This window comes from Branchiostoma floridae, chromosome 1 (genome assembly GCF_000003815.2).
Source record: "Branchiostoma floridae strain S238N-H82 chromosome 1, Bfl_VNyyK, whole genome shotgun sequence".
In the NCBI taxonomy this organism is placed as follows: Eukaryota; Metazoa; Chordata; class Leptocardii; order Amphioxiformes; family Branchiostomatidae; genus Branchiostoma; species Branchiostoma floridae.
This window is the reverse complement of record NC_049979.1, coordinates 17,495,465-17,518,222: the sequence shown is the minus strand read 5'-3', so window position 1 is coordinate 17,518,222 and position 22,758 is coordinate 17,495,465. Positions and strand designations below refer to the sequence as shown.

Below are 22,758 nucleotides of genomic sequence, written 5' to 3'. Positions count from 1 at the left end.
AAAACATTGTGGCTAGCAAAGGGCAATCCCCGAATCTTGTTTTTGTGAAACTGTCTCAACGAAAATTTCTTATTTCTTTATCATCAATCAGGAAAATGCATTTTCAGATGTGTAAATTGTGTGTGTGTGAAACCTATGAGCCGTGAAGACTCGAGAAATCGGTTTATTGTTATGGAGAGAAGGTCACGTCTTCATGCTAGCAGCAGGCATTCTTTTTCTTCCCAAATTATTTTCCTCAACAAAAGTGAGGTATTTTCCACGCTCATGGGGTGAGAACGACTTGCCTTTGTGTGGGCGATTGGAGGACAATGGGAAGGGTGTTGGGCTCGATTATCACTTCACAAACTTACAAATTGGTGGGAATTGTCTGAGAATTGGGAAATTGATGGGCCAAATGAGCAGTACAATGCTTGCTGATTATAACTACCCCGACTCATGAATGTGTGTTCGCCTCTTCATTACAGTTAGTTAAAAGGAGAATGAGAAGTCGATGGCTTAGCATCTCACCGCATTCCCCATAACAGAGGCTGAAGAGCTCTCCTCATTACTCCCGTTCCCTTTCCCACGCAAGATTTACAGCGATGTCCTATCAGAGTTTCCATTTGGAAGAAAATTCTCGTGGGATGGAACGAGCCTTCCTTGGCTTCAAAAGATTCCGTGGACATTCCTAGCCCGGCATTAAGAATCTGGTCATCACTGGGACCTACAGTACAGGAATATTAGATGTGGTGTAGAACAGTGTGTCTTTGTTTGCCTGACCTGTGGCAGTGTCTCTGCTCACGGTCTTGTGACATTTGTAACGGGGACTAAAACTGGGAGAAGCTACAGCTGCCAGCGGTGGACTGATGTTGTTACTAAGATTGTCAGAGGCGCACAGCTAGTGTTGTCCCGGCTACTGTTGGACGAGAGAAGAAGCAATTCTGTCTGTCATTCTGTCATCGCATGTCCTTGTATATGGATGTCTAATCACGTAAAGATCGGTCCCACTATTTCTCCCAATCACACGGCTCAGAGAAAATACACAACAGAATAAGCAGGGGGAAAAGTGAGAAATCTCAACAAGTTGGTTGCTGGCTAGCTGAAGGGCTGTCCATTTATTCACAGGACCACCAACATGGCTGCACAAGACCACTCGACTGCTGGCTGTGTTCTTTGTGCTTTGTCCCGCATACCTGTCGAAGGGCTGTTAACTCCGACTTCCCGAACATGATCTGAATGTAGTATACTCTCCCTGTCCTGCTGTTTATTGTCGACTATGTGATAAAAGGAAGAAGTGCAAAAGGTGGTAAGTCAAATTTAGCAAGCAGTTAATGCTGACACCTTATTGTGTGAGAGTTAGCACGGAGCCTCAGTGTACGTGGAAAATATTTACGAGGCATTTTTGTCACACAAGTAGGTTCGTGTGTTGTATGTCTTATAATGTTTACCTATTTATTGCCAATTGTATATGGTTTGAAAGGAAAGAAATAGCAGCCAGCTGATTGAGGATTTTTGATATTGCATTATTGCATATATATATTGAATTGTCGACGTATCATAAATATACCCAAGACTTGTGCCAAGGCCGGGTTAAGGAGTCGTCCTTGCTTCTGGGCTGTAATCTCTCCTGGCCATTGGCCCGTGCGACCTTCTCTGGCCACAGGTAAGACTACCCCACCCTCCCCGCACACGCCTGTCGCCACCCCACACCGCTCTATGTAACCTTTACCTCGGCAACCCACACTAGCCACGATCAGATGGCATCACCAACGCCTGTCTCAGCTTAGAAGGAGTCTCAAACCGGCTTTCTGTTTCTCCTTCTCATCCAAGAAGCTACTTACACCACTTAGTCACCACCGCGGCATGTCAGCTGAGATGATGAAAACTCCAGCTATCAGTTCCAGCCGGCTAGGGGGCCCTGTCAGGGCCGGCCTACCTTCATGAAAGGTATCAGGTAGACATTTCGCGACCTCGCTAAGTGTTGAAAAGTGTAGGTTTGCGTGGGAGAAAGAAAACAACACATTACGTATCAATCAGGAGAGCAATCAGGCATCAAAACACACCATCACCATGTTTAACTGCCAGGTGTAAATACAAATACCATTTTATCTACTTCACGTATACCTGTCTGATCAAAATGTAGCATAATGACAAAATTTATATAAATAGAAATGTATGAAAAGCAGGAATTTTAGACCTAATTAAACAGGTTACGAAGTTGCTTAACGTCCGTCCGGGACACACACGTCGAGACGGCCGAGCATGAAAATTCATCCAGATTGTCCCTTAACCATTGAGATGCGTCGACATTATATCGGTAGCCATGGTAGGACAACCGCATAAAAACTGGAAGCTTAGAATAACAAATAGCGATCACGAGGTCGATGCACTCTCTCACTCCCCCCCCCCCCCCTACTGAAGTCTAAATACGATATACCAACGAAAAAATCACAATTCCTTTGTTAAGTCCCAAATGGCCCTCTAATATTCCCCGTGGCTCTTAAGGAACCGATGTTCTCACGTATCTATGTAAGGACCCAACAATCGTATTGCTTACAGCTGAACTCGTTACCAGAGGATAGTAAACAGAAAAGGTTTCACCCCGACCAGCTAGGTTTACAGAACAAGCAGAATTCTCTCCCTTGGCCCTAATTCAGGGTCTCCACTTGGAAATATTTGTCGATCCTTGGTCATATGCATGTCGCCGTTATTTTACAAGTATATTGTGTGGCTGGTATCTTGTTTCTCGACAGGAGAAAGTTGCGTGCAAGTGGAAGTTTTGCTCTGCTCCAAAGTCAACAGACTAACACAGCAGATCAAATAAAAACGTAATATATAACGGGTTGCCAGTTTCATTTGTTTTAGAGCGTAAGGAGCTAAATATTAGTACTAGATTTGGTGGGCTAGTTGTTTCTCCGCGAGGTTCAGAGGGGAGACAAAATGGCAGGGCGGCGGGGGCCATGTACATCTCCTGCCCGGCCCGCACCGACCGGCCCGCACCGCCCGGTCCCGGAGGATCCGGACCGGTCTTCCCACACGCCCGGGACTTAAGACCTTCAGGAGGAGCCAAACAGCGCCCAACTTCCCCTTAAGGGCCGCGAGGGTCAAGGTGTAGGTGGCTGAGGGGTTTCACTGCTTAACTGAAATATTGTTATGGAGATCTGCGAAGATACATGTACCACACCTTTAATGTAAAAAGTGGAAAAGAAGAACTTCGACGAAAACTCCTCCAGAAAGCAACGAAAGGATGACGGTTTGAGCTGTGTGGGGCTTCTCTGGGAGAAGAGACGTGGACAAGCGACAGTGTTCGCTACCTTAGGTAAGCTAAAGTAGATCTTAAGATTTATGTAGATATTGTAAACTGTAGGAATCGTCATTCTTGAATGACATGTCTTGAACAAGGCGAGTGACAGATTGGTGCCAAGGCAGTTAGCTAATGGCGGCGGCAGGGATATGTCGGGCCATGGGAGGGCCGCTTTTCTGTTTCCTCACGATCTCACAGCAGCCCAGGGCCCGGCTGTTTGCACAGCCTGCATCACATGCTCCTGGCCGCTAAATAAAACCCGGCAGAAGAGGGCCGTAGAGCCTTCAAGCCGGTGAAAAGTAGCGAGAGGGGAATTCAGCGGAGAAAAGCTGCTTCACCCCGAGCTGGGGTAGCCATGGAAAGTCGGCCCGTTTCAGCCCTTCCAGCACAACAGATGTAACTACTTGCCGTCGGCCCATCAACTACCTTGGCAACATAAGTACGGCATATTTGTCCGACACTTGTGCAAATATGAACCCTGGCCGACCGAAGCTGGGTATTGATCGTACAAAATAGTGGGTGCGGGTGGAGGTAGAAAATTAACCAGATTTATCGCTGTACCTTCCTCTCGAGCGCTCCGTGGGGTGGCCTTGGGCCCTTCCTCAACACGCCCGCCACAAACACTCCCAGTCATGGCCCACAGGGAGATGTTGGTTTATGATAGAAACGAATTCTTGCGGAAACCGCATCAATTAAGGAACATTTAATAACTGTCCACAAATTCAATCACTACTGCATCATGTTGAAGCGTCCTGACGGACGGAAAGACAAGAGAACGGGGAAGAATTGAGAACGTGAGAGACTGTTGAAAATATCACACTGCTCAGTACCTTAGAGGAATCAAGATATCACATCAGACACTTGTTTTGTGCGAATAATCAAATGGTGAAGGGAATTACTACAGCGGCAGCTGGCCCGTGTGGAAAGCTGACTAAATTATGGCATGTATAATTAAAGCAGGGCTGGCGATGGGGCTCTTTGTTCGTTCGAGATCGTGATTTTGCACAGCTTATTCGATGCTGATGAAATCTTGCCGCCATAATTGAGAATTAAGTGAGGGAGCGACATATTCGATTAAACTTGATGGCAAACGAAACAGGAAACAGAACGGGAAGCAGCAACTTTTGTGCATGATCTAGATTAAGAACACATCGGTGACAAACTTTTTGACGATGTTGACAGGAACACAGCAAATGTAATATTTAGCAGTGTACGTTTAGAAACATATAACGAGTGTATAGCCAGACGAGCGTTACTGTACAAACTAAATGAATCAATCAGTAACGAAACGTAGATAATGAAAATGCGCACCAAACGGATTACTATTGAAGCAGATATCATAGAATATATACAACATCCATGCAATATACTCAGTTTGTGCAACAACGTTTCTGTGTACTTTAACATAAGATGAATATACCCAAGCTAATCATATACCGGTGGTGCTTAGCGTTTCTATTTCATATATACATATATACATATAAATTAACGTCCCTATATTAATAACCAAAGACTCATTACATGAGCTGCAAGGTTTTGATACCAGTTGTTGTGTATGGAATAATATTAATTTGTTGTGTATGCAACAAATAGAACCAAATTTGCTCTCTCAGTCAGTCCACAGTGATGAGTATCTTTCTATATAGTCATCATATAGACTTAGAAATTATAACTTGAACTGTCTATGGAAGAACATAAAATAGCTATTTGGAAAGCGTAATTTCGTTGTTAGGAACTAGGGAGAGTTTTGAGCCGTAAATGAACGATTGGTGCTGGCTGAGTCACAGCCACAAAATGTCTGGGTGTAAATGTGTCATAAAAATGGCGCCATCCTAAGTAGTATCGGAAGCTTGGACTTGTAAACATCGCCATAAATTTTCCGTTTTTCCCTGTGAAGGGGAATACGGTTACCAGTTTCTTGTGCTGAGGGGATTCCGGACGTTTTTGCCGTGTTGTGAGGAGGGTGGGGTGTAGCGTACCTGTGTAATGTGCCGTGGAGCCCATTCAAAACCCATAATATTTGTTGTGGACAAACACTTAGCCAAGGTTTAACCATGTATGTAAAGCATGTGGCTTGTGTAAAGGGTACATCGAACTTGAAAAACGTAGGTGTGTATGTTGACGCAGGATAAGGTAGGAAAACATCCGATTTCTGCACACAGCAGCACTCGATACTTAAGACGTATACCGTCTGATAGACCGTCCAACAGAAAGTTCTTCGTAATTCCCGCTGTTTGATTGTTTAAGTCTACTAAACTCAACTAATAAACACGAGATTCAATTGCTTAACTCGGTGTTGGCTTTGTTGATTTTTACTCAGCACACAACCACGGTCATATCGTATACAACCACTGCCATATATTGTCCTGTGTCAATCCAAATGAAAACTATCTGGCCTTAGGTGTGAAAAGAGCGGCCATTCCCGACAATAGCGACCACTCCTGAAGGTCAGTTCACTCATTCATTCTCACTGGCCCCTGTCTAGTCCGTTTTATGACGAATATTTGATCACGTTACATGATATGTATTAATGGTGTCTACATAGAGAGAACTCCGCACACGCAGTTCAACAGAATTTAGTTACCTACTCGTAACGAACAATCAACAAATTTCAGTGCTGCGGTCAAAATTTTACACTGATCTAGGAGACTTCGCGTAACAATACAACGACTGCTACTTTTAAAACGGATGATTAAATCCAGATATATTTCATGAAAGGAACATGTCATATAGAAAATACTTACAAATGCTCCCCATGTAGACAAGCAGCTTGTTTATTTATATTTTTGCATGACTGGCTGGGCTTTAACCCCGTTCAATTAATAGCCCTGTGCAATGGTACACATTCGGGGAAAACATGCTAGCGCGGATACTTTCGTTGGCTGTATGTCGTACTTAATTAAACGAATTTGCTGATTAAATTGATCTCTGATTATTGTGGAAATTTTCCGGAACTACTTAGCATGTGTACTGAATACTGTTGTACCCCGGCACAGCGAAGATGAGATGGGAACCATACTAGACACATTACTATGACAAAATAACTGAGCGATGATATGCAAAACACTTACATGGAAGGTTGCTACCACCCTTATCATTCATAGAAATATTAATGACAATTATAATGACATCTAGGCTTAGTGCCGTCACATGGATAAACATGACTACGATGAATGACGCATGTAGAATAAACATGACCAAGCAAGGCAAGAATTTGAAGACTGATTGTCTAGTGACATATCAGCGGTGCTAACATGTTACAACATACGGCATTTTCTCAGCACTGGCCAGCCGGAAACGCTATTTTTGGTAAACACGTCACGTGCGATTGCTTCAGAATTATGAAAAATTAGAAATGCATGGTGAATATTGTTTGCTAGTTATTGTTATATGTCTTTATCGTTACATTTCGATTTTAGACAAAATGAATAGAACACAGCAAAGCTGAACGTGTTGGTAAATCTTACATCTAGTAAATCTTACATTAGATCGGGTTGAACATATGCTACAGTCACGTTCCCAAATTTTCTGTGTGTTTTGTTGTCTTTTATATTAAACGTTTCGTTCCCGAAAGCTGCCCGCTCGGGCTCCGGTTTGGAAATATGACCGTAGCCATATTGGGTCTTATATCAAATGTAGCTGCTATGTGGCCTGTAGTGTTAGGTTATCTGTAAACTTTAGGTTAAGATAATAACAATAAGAATAGTAATACCGATATCTATGCATTCAACTATACTCCATGTGCATGTAGAAAATCGGTAGGAGCAGACTGAGTCCTGATCAAATTGTTGAGGTAAACGTTGGATAACGGCAATGATTATTTATTGTTTATTGTACGAGTGCACATTCATACATACGGGACAATGGCAAAATCAAGAAACATGCACATTGGTTTCTCTTTGCCCATCGTGCATCCCTCAAGTGTTATGACTTAAAATACAATCATAATTCAGACGTCAGCTAAAGCTGAAGCAAAATGAATCAACAATCATATACAAAAATATGACCAACATCAATGGCGTTAGTCCGTGCTCGGAACTCTATGAGACAGAGATATTGATCCATATACCCTGTCGCGATGTCCCATATTTTGTGATAAACAGTTGCCGTGACCTTTCTTGATATTCTCACAGTTTTATTTGCAATACGTTAACATAGAACACTACGAGGTTACCAAATCCTCGGAGGTGTTATTGACACCTGTATATTCTTCAGGTGTTTTGTACCGCGGTGCGGACCCAAGGTTACAGCGGTCATTTATTCCCCTGAGAGCTGCCAGCCCGGCTCCACCAGTCTCCACTTTGATCACGTTCCAATAACGTACGTCCCACCTGGCGGCTCCGCGCCGACCCCAAAGTGCCAGGTACCTACATACCTGTGCTGACGCCTCCTACCTGTACGTGGGGTCAGAGCGAGGTCAGCCTGGCATTTGGCGCTATCATTTACACTGGCAGGCACCGTTACATCAAAGGCACTCAAGCGACACCCGACACCCTGCCTTTATCAGGCTCCTGCCGTCCCCACACCTTATCTTACCCAGCTCCCTCCTTATCAACGCAACTATCTCTTCATCCCAACTCACCTGTTGTCCTGAACAGCGGGAAGTTTCCCTTTGTTTCACCTGATATGACTGGCACCTGGATTTCTCGGTTGCTTCCCTTTACAGGCTTTCATAATTTGGTCATTGATAGGACAGAAAATAACTTTTATGGTAGTTCCCGTTGTATATAAGACGGCATACCTGAAAAACTACAAAACAAGAAACAGAGTTTCATTACCATAAAAGTGTATGTGCTGATGGAGTGGTAGAGATGGGCGGAGAGGGGGTTGTGGTTTGTAATAAGCTGTTTCAATGCTTTTGGAACGGTCAGTGTGTAAAATGTTAAAAATGTTAAAAAGTAAATGGCGCGGCAATTGCTCCCAATCAAAAGGGTATCGATTTATCGACCCATGATCATTCACGAACAGTTTTAATTTGGAATTCAAAATTTTTCGTTAAGAAATTATAACGACTACTAGTATTTTATCGGCTAAAGCCTTAACTTTGACTGCGGGGATCATGATAACATTAACTCGACTGTTTAGAATGAAACAGAGAACACATGTGTAGCACGCATGCTCGACATTATTTATAAGCTTGGTCGATTGACAATGTAGTCAGCGAAAGAAATCATAGATGTTGGAACTTCGAAGAAAACAACACGCCAATGTTTAGATAAAGACATTGCAACTAAAGTATACACCAAGCGCAACTTATTGCTTTCTGGAGTTTGAAAAAAAGATGCCCAGTTGTTATTATGCAATATACCCATGTCTGTGACGCATATATTAATCCATACTTCACACGAGCCTGGAAGCACGTATCACATTTGTCAAGATCGGGATCATTAATTATCATAAAGCTAATAGACATTGCTCGCGCGATAAAAATACGTGCCTGCAAAATCATCAGCAATTTTGTTGACGGAACAATGGAATTGACACGCACGCAGGAAAAACATGCAGAGTTTGTAGCCAAGAAAACCGTTAATTTGAATAATCTAAACGAGCAAATAACTAGAAAGAAACGTTCTTTACCCAGACTACTCTACACAACAAATAGCGACGGTGTGGCCTTAAAATAGACCCCGGCAGTGAGTTTATGTGTTTGGTTGGGACGACAACGTGAATAGGTACATTTGCTCGGGATATCTGGATATCTCGAGGGCCGCCTTTAATGGCCGTTGACTTGGCCGAAGTCATATAGACTTTGTGATGAGATGTGCAAACTGGGAGAAGGAATTGACCTACATTTGATACAGTTCTGAGGTTGTTAGCCTTGTACTCCAGTATTTATGGCGACTCTTATAGGGTTACAGAGCGGAGCGGCAATAGGCAACTTGTTATAACTTTATCTGAACTGTGTCGCTTAGCCTCTACCAGGCTCCACGTGTCGATGGAAAAATGGCAGAAATTGGCCAAAAGACAGATAACACAGCGGAGAAGTTAGCCGGGCAAAAAGTTACAGTTGGTGGCTCTTCTGGTGTGTTATCTATCTATTTCAGTATTTGGCCAATGTCTATAGTAGTATTATTTTCTCAGTAACACGTGGAGCTTCTGTATCTGTATTCATATAGCGGATATAACCGCCCTTCGGTGTAACATACCAGCTTGGCAGAGGCTTGCTACATGAAGCTGCTGGTCACCAAGATTTTGGTGTGAATTTGACAGGAAAGATGACTCAGAACACGACAGTTATTCTGATAGCAATACATATTGAAGGTCAGCATAGGTGTCACGAAACATAGAATAGCAAAGCTTTTGCGGTGCTTTCTCGGAGTCAAAATTTATTGTTGACGTCTTTCAACTATGTTTTTTGGACGAGATTCAAATCATTACAGTTTGAAATATTTTTTGATACATTTTTCATCTAGAACAGATGACTGGAGAAGATGTCATAAAGCGCAACCCTTCGGTCTTTTGTAATCCAGTGAGCAAGAATTTTTATTTCTGTCTTCGATTATGTTTTCATCAGGATGGCAGTCTTGTCTCAGTTCTTATATATAATCGTTATCTCTGTCAAAACAGGTTGATGACAGGTGACCTGTTGTCGCCGCCAGATGTCGTTGTTCCAGACTGCAGGTGAAGATTATAATAAAAGAAAGTGCAGGAAAGGTAAAAACGAAACAATGGTTACTTGCAACGACCTTGTCTATATAACCTCTTTGCAACGACATTTAATCGTGAGAAGCCACAAAGTATTTCCTTATTCCCTCTTATACAAATGCTTTTATTATAGGTAGCACTAAACATGTTATGATTACATCAGCCTTCTAGCTATAGTTTTGGGAACGTTACCGACGACGTCTGTCCTAATGGTTAATCATAGACCGGCCAGGAAGCTGGTCGCGTGCGTCATGTCCCTTCTGTGCACGCCCATGCACCTCCGTAACACATTTTGGAGGCCGCTACTCTTGTGCCACTTAGGTGTGGGTGACAGCAGCGGATTTCCGCTGAGCGCTGAGCGGAAACGACGGACTAGAAGTGTGAAAAACATTCCTCCGTACCAGCACGGTTGTCCGGACACTCTGAAATGCCTTTCCTGGGAATTCCTTAGACATGGGTAAAGTTCTTCAACTCAGACAAAGATAGAAGAAAAGTCGCGAAGCTCCATCTAAGCCATTCAAACAAAGTTGACAACCGAAGTGATAAATGCTACCAGGAAGGTAAACCCAAGGCAGGCCATTGGTTCATTAAATACCTGTATCGTTTGTAGACTTAAAAAAGGTAATCAACGACAAGTTATCGAATAGAGAATGTGGAATTGAAATAAAGTCATTACGTCAGATAATAGCACTACAGAATTTAGAAAAGTACAATATATACAAATCTTTATACAAATCTTTATTGACACGACAAAAGCATATGTACAATGCAGCGCTATATTAAAGCGTATTAAAACTGATCCAGATAACTGGTGCCCATCAAAACTCTAACAATATCATCTGAACATTTTTATAGCGACAACAAAATGACCGTTGTGATGATCGCATCACAAATTTCGTTTGTAATTTTCGCTGAGATATTCAAATACATCAGTCATAGAATGGACGTCACTGTTCATATGTTGAGTTCCCATGACATGCGGCAGAAAAGAGGCTCAGAGATAGAGGCCTAGGCGCAATATCGTAATTATACTGTGTAACCGTCAAAACATAGCGGTCTTTGTCCGCTTGAAATATAGGTCCTTTGATAATAGAACTGCAATTATTTGTCGGTAGTTAGAGAGGATGCTATCGCTGACGATATCATATTGATTAAAAGTGTTATTTCAGAGACGATGATTGATTGGGAAGGACGTCATCATGACTAGCGCACATGGTAAATATGAATGTATATGACGCAGGGACGAAAGGTGTGGATGGTGTTTATTGTTCTATGATAGCGAAAGACTCGAGGTTTGAAATTGTTGAAAATAAAATTACACTAGTGATTTTTTAACGCAATAGTTCGCTCATGCCAAAGTAAAAGCCCAATGCGTGAACAGTGTTTGAAATCAGAATAGACACAAGTCAGCTGAAAATTCCTAGATGAAAACATATAAGAATTGACACAGAAATAAAAATGATTTCGGACGCTGATATAAGAGTTCAACAATTGGTTGATTTTATTTGAAGATAAAAGTATAGAGCGATGTTTGAACTCTTCGGGACTAATTTAAAACCACTCTAAATGTTCCCGTCAAAAGACAGTTTTTTTATTCTGAGAAGCACCGGGTTTAATTACTGTGGCAAACAGCTCAACTTCTAATGTTGTTTTCCGATAAGCAGAAACTGGCCATCACGTTGAAACAAAATATAAGCAGTTCAGTATGGCGGTGAAAAAAGTAGCGGTACCCGCGCCGTGCTGACAGTAGCTCCGCTTATGTACTCCCGTGGCCCGATTGGATTTCAGAAAATATTGAATATGCTAATTTCCTAAACCACGGGCGACCCAGTTGGTGTCCGGAGCGGACGGAGGTGATAATGACCCACCAGCCCTGAGCAAACGGGAGGCGGGAAACTCATCTCATCCCGCGGTGTCGTCTGGTTCGGGCTCGCCTCTGATCCCCGCGGGTCGGGTCATCTCACATCCCGGTGATTAACGTAGGGATGAAGCACACGTGGGTGATAACCGTGTGCGGTCATACGGACTCTCATATCTGGGCATGGGAGACTTTCAGGTGGAGACAGATGGTGCAGGTGTGAACCCTATGACAGTGGTACTAAACGTGGGCAGGTAGCATTTAGCTACTAAACCTCAAGGTCCAAAATGACGAACCCATAAGAACTACTTATAGTTTCTGAATATAGGTTGCATTGTTGATGTGTAATTGCACCCAACAACCTGCTGGACCAACTTCTCCTTGTATATATGCTCCTGAATGTATAGGGGTTATTTTGGGTTATATAACTCTTTCTCAGTGGAGGTCCCAGGTATTATCAGATACCTCCCCCCTCTGTCTCCTCGCAGAGCGCACGTGTGTGCACCCTGACCAACACCACGCCTCTTTCCACACAAGAATGGCACGGGTGATTAGGCTCGGGACCCCTAATCCGCATACCGAACTGACAAGTACAAACCTACGGACATCTTACACTGCCTAGTGGCGCTAAATCATCATCTTCTCACCTTACCCAGGAAGAACATTCACCCGCCCCCCGGACTCCTTGCATTACCTGTATGGCTATTGCCAACGAAAGTAGATAAGTTTTTCATGCGTCTTCCTCGCCACTGTGTGAGGAGGAAAGCCCAAAAGTAACAGACGATCGCGCTCCAATACGGTAGATTAATACCGGCTAGAAGTCTGGCGGAGACGCCGGAATACTTTCCAGTCACCTCTGTGGTGGTTATATTGGGGTCTGGGCAAAGGTAATTGGGTAATGATTTGATTGAGAGGGACATTAAAATCGATCAAAGCTAAGATGATTAAAATTTGCTTTTATTGGGCACTCGGCGCTTAGTATCATGGAAGCGTAAGTAAGATGACAGGCCGCACAATACTGGAAATTAATGTATCCAGCCGCACTCTCGGCATGCACGTTTCCTATGATATCGACAGCGAGAGAAAGTTTTTATTTCCTTATCATTAATCCTTATATTACACCAGTTATGAACACTAGATTCGGGAATCCTGTAGTACGGTCACTGCACAAGAAGTGTGGATGTATCATGTACGAAAGTTGTCAAACATCGATTTCATTGCTGCCATCAACTACTAATCAATCAAGGTCTCGTCTCAAAGTATCAAAGTTATGAAACAATCCTTGGTTTTCATCATTAAAATTGATGACCAGATATTTCTTCAAATTAAGGATGTTGATTGGTGGTATGTACGTTTTGTAAACTCTAATCAGAGTTCCCTGCTGGCAGTGCTGCTTGGTCTCACCTGTGCATGTACCAAAAGCAGGTGTGAGGCATTCTGCCGACATCTCCACAAAGGATACTTATTATGTTTTGCTGTGTGTTTTGTTTTTCGCTTTGTGCGCTTCTTCCTTTGTTGTTCTTGCAGTCTTGTTTGTCCCCGTGCTAAACAAGAGATGTCTTGATACAGTAGATGATGTTGGCGATGAGCTTGTATTGAGCGCCCCACGCCTGGGAGCCACCCAGGAGAGTTCTCTGTGCTCTCCCGGAGCTTTGTTGGTTAACGGGCGGGATTATCACCCACACGTGCGGAACAGCGCCGTGCTTCCCCCCGCCAGCCACTCGCACAACATCTGCTGGGACCCAGCACGCTGGAGGAAATGAACGATGGCCGACTAATTGAAAACAAATAAAGAAATAAAAAGGAATGGGACGGATCGTTTGGGGGTGCCAAGTACACAATGTGTTACAGGGCAGTTCAAAAACATGCCGAAGTTGTCACGAGACGATGGATGCCACAGATCGGCACTTCAGAACAAATCTCACCATCTATCAATGACGGGGGCAATAAAGAGAAAAGGATTGGGAGGTAAAATGTTGTCATGACACGTTTCACGCAATACATGACTCAGCACCAAGACTTCACAGTGTAGCGATTGTTGATTGGTCCTACATGGATGTGAAGACAAACAGCGATAATTCTATTCGACCCGCGGACCGCTACTTTCATTTCAGTCGATTTCAATTTTCTTCCTGGTGATTGAAGCTGGTTAAGGCTAATGTTGCCACGACAAGATAACAGAACTCTAACCAATGCCTTGCGAAAAAGATACCTATTGATAGTTAACAAATTGTAGATAGTTCCAGAAGCTGCCACTCACCAGCAATATTCAAAATCATTTCCAGTTAGTTGCTACTGCTACTGCCTTACCTTTTCCACAAGACGGCGATCGCGCTGCGCTCTCACTGCGACCTACATAGGATATGTGTATCCTTCGCTTTCACACAGGGTATATCATACAAAACGTAATAGTGTGACTGGGGAAACAAAAAAACATACAAACTGTAAAAAGATTAGTTTCTATTCTATACAATTCGTTGAGCGATCTGTCAATTCTTAGGTCGCAGAGAGCGCGGCGAGAGCGCCGTTATAGTGGAAAGGGGGTATAGTCACTTGCGATACTTGCTATGTTGCTCACAAGACGGGTATTTCTATGCGTTGTTCAAATGCGGAAAGCTGCTCTTCAGTTCAAACCTTCAGGCTGTCAAGAGGAAAATACATTCATTCTTCAATTGCCCCGTCATGCAGACAGGTTGAGAATATATCGCCAAAGTTGAACACAAACATGGGATTCCTCAGCGAACTTTACTGCTGCCACTAATTTTCCCTCGATTGATTCCGAAATAATAACGATAGTGATTCTTAACGGCGAATTGGGAGTTGAATCTAGCTCGGGTTATTTATTGTAGACCATAGAACGGTTAAACGTATCCAAATATCATAGGTTATCAGGCACAATTCGAATAGCGGCAAGATAAAGAAGAATGTACAATTTTGCAATCCATTGTGGGTATATAGGCTTAGAATCAAGGAGACTCAACATGTGCCCATCAACCGTATTCGTTTAATGATGCGCGCTTTTCCGTTAATCGGCAAAATTATTTTTTTTCAAGTTAAACATCCCACAGCACCTCCTTTGAGTCAATTCTTATAAGTACAAGTTTGACAAACTACCAAATGTGCGCGCATGTCTAGATCTGAAGGTAGGCAGTGAGGTAACAGGGTATCGTACTCATCGAAGTGTAAAAGCCGTGCTAGCACAGACGTACAATGTCACATCGTAACTACGTAAAGCACAGCTTTACATAGTTTTGATGTGACGTCAAAAATACAATGATTACATGCAATCTGCTCAATTCAAGATCAGGATTGCAGTCCGCTGTATAAGTCCGCTGTACGTATCACGGTATGAGCTGTTAACCTATGTGCTTTGGGAAAACCTAAAATAAAGGAGCGCACGATGAACACGACGTGAGTCAACGGTAAAAATTAGACGACTTTAAAATTGACTTATATTTTGTTTGTACGCGGAAATTTGGACTTACCTATCATCAATATGTCTAAGCATAACTTAAGTTAGATCTCTATCATCATTAATCCCATGATTTTGTTAGGCAGGTGGATCAGGTAAGCGGTACTCATAAAATCTTACTCAGAGAACAAAGTTAGTAATTTGACATAACAGGATTTTGTGAAAACATCGGCCTATACCCAAAACGTTGAAATGAACAGATTTGTCTCAAGAAGTGTCTCAACACTCTTCCAATAGTTTTCGTCACTGTGAGTTGTTTCAGCAAAATAAAGCAATGGTTGAGTTTCGCATGGTCTTAGCAAAACATACGTTATCTACAGTACAGCTGTATATTAATATATATAGTGTATACCACGACAGTTAATGTGGTGGGCAGTGGGCGCTCTACATGTTTCAAATGCGGTAGAGAAAGAATAACTTACATAATGTTAAATCTAACGTTAAGATACCTCAATAGTTTACGGGCAGTGTTGGATACAAGTTCCAGGAATATGCGAATTCCAGCTTCTAGAATGGGGTTTTATTTCTGTGGTCGATAGCTAGCGAACTGTGCAAAGTATATTGACTTGTCTTCAGTTGTTTCTGTTGCTTGTAAGCGTTGTGTTCACGCAATGGCGTTTGCCTCCGCTGTAAGCTGTCTTCTCAACATACACTTCTCTTATACACCTGACGCACAAGTTATACAGTCTATTGTTAGCCATGGCTTGTTAGTATGTTGTTCAAGAACTAAATATACGTTACCCTTCTCGCTCTTCTCGAAGTGTTGAGAAAAGTTATATTTGGATTTCTAACTCATGCTAGTGGATTCCGTTGCGAATGCAAAAGTAGCAAACTCATATTTTGTATTTTGAAAATGAAAACTTTCTTTTGTCTTTCCCTGTATTCCACAACTTGATCGCGAGTTGAATTCGTTCAGGTTATTTTTTGAAAACCAAATTCTTGTTGACGGCAACACAATAATAACAATCAGCCAACTCAGGCAATTCGACCGTTTGGAGTTTGACAGCTTTCAACTTTTGTGGCATATCACTTAAGCATGCCGACTGGCTATGTACTTCAGTAGCGTGCATACGTAGGTACTGGGAGTAGTAGCAAAGGGAGTGTTGGTACAAAGTAAATGTTGTGGTCCTTATCCATCTTACAATCTCATTCAATTCCACTGCTTGGGCAGAGTCAATATATATAAATTATTGTTTTGATAATTTTTTGGCTAAAGGCTGTTTGCAGGGGAACTTGCCCAAACATGGGGTGTTGACTCCCATGTTGGCTCAGAGCAAGACAGACCCCAAGGCAAACTGAGACAGGAGAGCATGTTTGGTCATCTCATCAAATGTACCAACATAATGTGAGTCAAGTGAACAGTAGGGTTACAGAAAACTGCTGTCGCCCGGCCAGGATGTATGCCCATCACCATGTTCTTCTGCGGGGAAAATATTTCTTAACCACCGTCTTAGATGGTTTAAGTTTGCTGCAAACCAAACTAAATATAACCCTGCACAAATGTCAAGAGGGCTTAGCTATACAGCATATATACCTTAGGCTGCTACAGGGGTGTACACTGGACTATCACAATCAATAACAAAATGACGCCGGAGTTTACCCAGTGTAAAGACGTGGTTGAACATTAACAGCAATAATGGAAAACAGCGCACAGGTAAAAGACTTCATTTACCTTTATTGTTTGAACACTGATAAGCTGTCCTTGATAATATGGGGCGGGCAAATTCCTTCCCAATCAATCATCCGGCTGTCTACAGCGCGGCCCGTCCTGTCGCCATGCCCGCGGGTCACCTCTGGCCCCGGTACGGGGAGGAGAGGTACACCTGTACAGGTAAACCTCACACCTGCAGGCAACACCCACCCCACAACCACTCTCACTCCACCCACTGTTTGAGGAAGGAAGGATTTGGGTGCCGGACACACACGTAGTTAATACTGGTCCTAAGTCTCGCCAGTATAAAACTCCAGGCAGCACACAGCGCTTATGTCACCGCTAACTTCCGCTTCTCCTTCCTCAGTGTGGTGCCAGGCCCGCGCTGTTGACGTTCAGTCTAGAATTAGAGCATTAGTGTGTTTACAGGCATCTCCACTGCTCACAGCCCCATCATCATTACAGCTATAAACTCATCTCATGAACTCTCACATCAAAGACCATTAACTTAATTACCAGCTGGCACAAACAGTATGGTACCTCGCCCATTCTCTTCTATACACTTCACAAACTTTCTACAATAAAATACAATGTGTATACAAAAGTATAAAATTGGCCGGAACATTACCATGATTGATTATAGTAATTTACGCTAGGCTTCTAACGTCTGATACAATATAGATAATGATCAACATTTTATGATTCAACACTCCTACTACTAAAGTCATACTTCCTCAAAATGATTTACATGTAATGTTTAACAAATAATGTTCCTCTGCTTCCTAATACTGCACTAGTCCACCTGCTTGGTTCTTAAATGACACAAACATTTTAGAAAATGCCATTTGTTAAGAAACCTGGTCTCACAAGTCCAGTACAGTTGTACAATGGACTATGAGGGGTAAATGTGATCTCCTGGACTGCCTACACAAATATGGCCTATGCGCAGGGCTGCTTCTCAGAAACACGTCTTGATGCTGATGGATGATCCAAGCTGTCTGTTATCCACTGTTACACAAGCAAATTCCATCCATTTCTTAGAATGAGTTCAAGGAAAGACATGGCAGAACCTTTCCATGTGTCTGGTATTGCAACGTTGGTCCCATTTTCCTGAACAACTTCTCTTGGCTCCACTCTTTTTCCAGCTGCTGGTCCCAATATGTGTGAAACTGTAACAGGCTGAACCTCGTGTGGTGATCTCAGTTGACAGTCTTCACAACTCCACCACTGATCTTCTTTCTCAGCACATTCACAAGTCTTTCTAATCTGGGGTGGAAAAAAATGAAGAAAAAAAAGAGTTAGACAATATTTCCTGTTACCTTTCTATTGCACATAATAGTCTGACAAAAATCGAATATTATCATAGACTCCTGAAAATGCTGAAAGTATCTACAGATATAAAACCTCTAGCATCTTAACATACTGCATTTGAAAGAAACCAAGTCTGCACTTGAGTCTGTGAAGTAGAGAGTAGAGTTGATAAAAACAATGTATTATGTTTCTCTTATTAGTTTCGTTGTAAATGTGCTAGAGACAAAGTGGTGAATTACAGCCGTTGCTTTCCTTTTGTTTGCATGGCACTATCAGACTCAATTAAATGAACACGTTATCAACTAGTACATGTGAATGGGTGCATTGGTAACTTTCTGTAATACTTTGGCATGGTCAAATTTGTTCTATTAGAATTTTGAATAACCTGAACCACTACGGTATTCCAGGGCTGAAAAACACTAACATTATCGTTCAGATTAGTGATTTATATAAACATCTTGATTAAATTCTGTTAATGACAAGTTCACCAAACTTGTGCTGAGCAGACTTGTTATGCAACCTTTACATATTGCTCATTAGGGAAAACTTAAGCTCCGCAAAGCTAGAAAAATGGACTCGTGTTGCATCTTAAACAAAAAACCTGGTGGTAGCTATTCATTTATTACATGTGCTGCGGCATTTTGGACAGAGTATTTTTCATGGGAATGAATATGGTAGCATGTTTGATGGCAATGGGCACTTGTCTTTTGCAAACTGGGCAAACTCTAATTGACCCGTGAGTCCAAACTCGAATGATCGATTCAAAACAGTTCCCCATACTGAGCCATTAGTCACTTCCCAACCATATGGCCACGATATCCGCGTCTCAAACAAACCAATTTAACCACATTCTCCGTTACTTTCCCGACAGCGGACGGATTCGGTGTCTATCGCATCTTGGCCCTGTTGCCAGGTGACCTCCGAGTCACCCTGTTGGTCAGTCTGGGCTGCCATGTACTGGTCACTACCATATCCACTGTTTTAGAGTGCACTTTAACGTGGTACATGCTGTACGTAGCAAGTACTATGGGGGATGCAGCAGTGTAGATAATTCAGTGCCTCTGCCCAAGGGTTATAACAAAAAAGAAGTGAAACTAGAAGTTTTAACAGCACTGTTTGAAGTCCTGCTTTGGCACAAAAATGTGAAATAGCTGGACCAAAGTCATGTTTGGGAGCAGGAATGCAGGGTTTCCGCTGATGAGACCGTGCGCTGGTGGCGGCAGTGTTTGCACCCTGGTGTGTGGGCACACACGGCTGGACCTTCTGCTGACAGGGAGCCAAGCTGGCGGGCTGGCACCGGGGTGAGATGTTACCAAGAAACACAAGCCATGTTGGGTCAGCACGCAACGGGATGCCACAGACATTTTGTCTCCCTTAGGAATCTGCCGGCCTCATTAGTTGCCATGACGAGGCGTGTTCTGAGCCCATTCTGATGAACGTCTTGTACGCGAGATTCCAGAGAAAATTACTTCAGATGTTCCAAGGGCATGTACCACGGAGGTGCCAAATGCACACCCAGCAAAGAATTTGTCTCATTTCTCATTTTAGGGACACTTACAAAGGTTCACAAGACTGAGAGAAGCATGTCGGGGTGAACATTGTTAACTGCAGACAGCTTTGTCAGCCTTGAGGTTTTCTCACACCCCAGATGTAATGTCGGTGTGGCACAACATAGCGCCTGGGCTCGTGTTTTCCGAAGCCTTCGCAGATCAATCTCAATCGTGAAAGTTATCCTACGTTTGAGTCAACTGCGCTCAAGTAAACTGTACCGACATGTTCTTTTCTTGTTACAATATGTACGACTAAACATCAAATCCCTTTACTTTCTGCTGCGACTGCTTACTCGGTAAAGTTGTTTAAGAAGACAAATGTTGTCTGCAGATGACCTTATCACCTTAAGGCTTGACTGTGGTTACTTACTATACTATAGTAAAGGCATCACACTACAGGGAAATATAGCTTTCCTTCACCTTCATGACGTTGCAGAATAAAGGCCCTCTTTAGTAGTATCCTTTTGGGCTATCATACACACACAGATCTTTATCACACATTGCAGTGTTAAGAGGCAGAAATTTACAAAGGGATTTTTCGATGAGAAGTTCTTATCTTCAGTTTGAATGTTTGGCTATTCAAATTTAAACTGCACACATATCAAACTCAATCCAAGTGGAACGGTATGATTAATTAGTAGTGGCTACAAGATTTTACAAGAACCTAATGATGTAGCAGTTTCAAGGTTGACAACCTAATATTCTACTGTTCTATTAGCCCAAACAGATAGAAAACTAGATAGCCAGAACCCTTGAACACCTTAAGCTGAGAACTTTTTCAGTATTTCTCCTGAGCAAGTATGTAGAAAGCAAGCAACACATACATGTATTGGCAGTAGATAATGCTTTTGATGATGCAGGCACGGTGACGCAGGATGCTCTATTTTTACTACATTTACCTTCCCAAGTCAGACCTTTGCCCTCTATACTCACATCAGCATTTTGGAAAGCCATAATGGCAACTTGAACTGTATATGGTACAGGAAAACACCTAGTAAAGATATAGTTAAGATAAAGCTACCAGAGAGTCCTCAGAGAACTTCAGTTTAAAAAAACTGCTTACATATCATCAACCGGTCAAATTTGGCCCATTCAATGAGCTGTGAGTATGAATGTATCTTTTTTTGTACATTAACAAGATTTTGTCAGCAAGATGTAACGGAGCCTTCCCAGAATTAGACTTTTCTCATGGCCTTGTGATGAGCCACTCCTAACCGGACTATTCCAGGCTGGTATCCGTGGTCCATATCTGGTGGGAGAGGACCGAGTGGTGCTGACAGGCAGTGATGTGTTTGTCCACAGAGGTGTTCCCTGCTTGTCAGGAAGCACACAGGAGTGTTTGACAGGGTTCATAACCCTTACTGTGGAGGCAGCTCAAAAACTAACAACAAAGCTACATGAACCAAATATTGGGATGTGCCTCGACAGTTTCAAGCACTTCTCTTAGATAGAGTTGATAATGTGTTTTCCGTTTTTATTGGGGTTCATTAACTGTGTTGCATTGCATGAAGTAAATGATGTATTTCTTTCCTACTACTTAAGTAGCTTTTCAGTGAAACAACATACATGTACTGTACCAAAAAATAAATACTGGTTAGTTGGGCAGCATAGATTGTACTGCTACAGTTAAGGCTAATGTCACAAACTGGGGCCTGGCCAGGCTGTCTGTGGAAATGAAAAATAGAAATGTATACGTAAAAATATACACAAATAATGCCCACGACTATTCTTTTTATGTCTTTTATATCATACATTTTGTTCCCGTAAGCTGCCCGGCCAGACCCCGGTCTGACATGTGACAAAGGCCTAACCAGTCCCACCTATGATTTGACTTCATGTTAATGTTCTTACTTTTCAGCCCTGTCCTGTGCCTCCTGCTGCCCCTGCCGTGCCTGTTGCAGCTGTGCCTCCAGCGAGCCTCGCTCCTCCAGCACGCCCTTCAGCTGCAGCGCCAGCTCCTCGCTGTACCGGTGTGTCTGCATCACGATGGTGTCCCGCTGTGCCAGCTGGTCCTCCACCACGTTCAGCGTGTTGTTGAACTGCTCGCGCATGCTGGCTTCCTGCGACAGAGACTTGTGCAGGCTGGAGAGGAGGAAAGGTTCAGGATTGTCAGGAACAAGTACCAGTATCATTCAACCACGGAACAACACACAAACAGCATATATGCTGCTTAAGGACCCACATGTACATTTGATATGAAATGCTTTACTATATTTTGTCTTCAAACAGATTTATGCATTCTGAACTCATGGAAACAGGAACTGATAGCAAGCTGAGTTCAACTTAGCAAGACTACCAGCATTAAGTAAAGCATTGCACATGGTTGCAATCAAAATTCTATTCTACATGTAGGTTCAGTTTATTTCAGTACAGTTAGCTGTGCAGACTCAGAGCAATCCCAACTTGATCATCTAGTAAACACCAAAGATGTACATGTACATGTATGCAGGATTTCCCAAATGCTAGTAGTATATCTGATCCACGTTGGGGTATCATTTATAGATAATCACGAGAATAAAGGTATGAAAGGAAAATGAATGAAGTAATCATTGTAGTGGGATTATCAGTACCATTATTTTTTGTCAGAGGCTGCTTACTAATGTCAGATCTCGACAATTGTATCTTGAGAACAACCTCCTTGACATGCTTCAAAGTCTTTTTTCTTCTGAGCTTCAAAGGGTTCAGGGACTAAGGTTATCAGGAAGCAGAGACAGCACCAATGACTCAATGAAGAAAGATTTGCAAATACTAACTACCAACTGGTATCCTAAGAACCTGCAGATTCTTTTCTTTGTTTGGTAGTTTTATCTAAGCCATTATAATCCCAGCAAATGTTCCATTCTTTACATCTATCACAGAACAATTGTGTGAATGGAGGCAGCCTGGCAAGTCATGCATGAAGATGAAGAAAAATGTTCCCCCCTTGTTTGTTTTTGGGATGAACCCATTGTTTTGAGCTTGATAGCTGCGGAAAGCCCAGTTGTGCTG

General features: G+C 42.6%; 1 protein-coding gene and 1 long non-coding RNA gene across 2 annotated transcripts in view; one reads left to right on the top strand and one right to left on the bottom strand.

The window, feature by feature from the left end:
* The first annotated feature begins 2,835 nt into the window (after positions 1 to 2,835).
* Positions 2,836 to 22,308, top strand: LOC118411805. Its single transcript, XR_004830704.1, has 2 exons — positions 2,836 to 3,298; positions 21,629 to 22,308. It is a non-coding gene; the product is annotated as an uncharacterized LOC118411805 (long non-coding RNA).
* Positions 16,914 to 22,758, bottom strand: part of LOC118411795 (trichohyalin-like) — a gene marked incomplete at its 5' end in the record, with an annotated part of 30,187 nt that continues 24,342 nt past the window's right edge. The window contains 2 exon segments of the mRNA XM_035814285.1: positions 16,914 to 18,175; positions 21,622 to 21,852. Coding sequence (XP_035670178.1) covers positions 18,109 to 18,175; positions 21,622 to 21,852 — 298 coding nt within the window.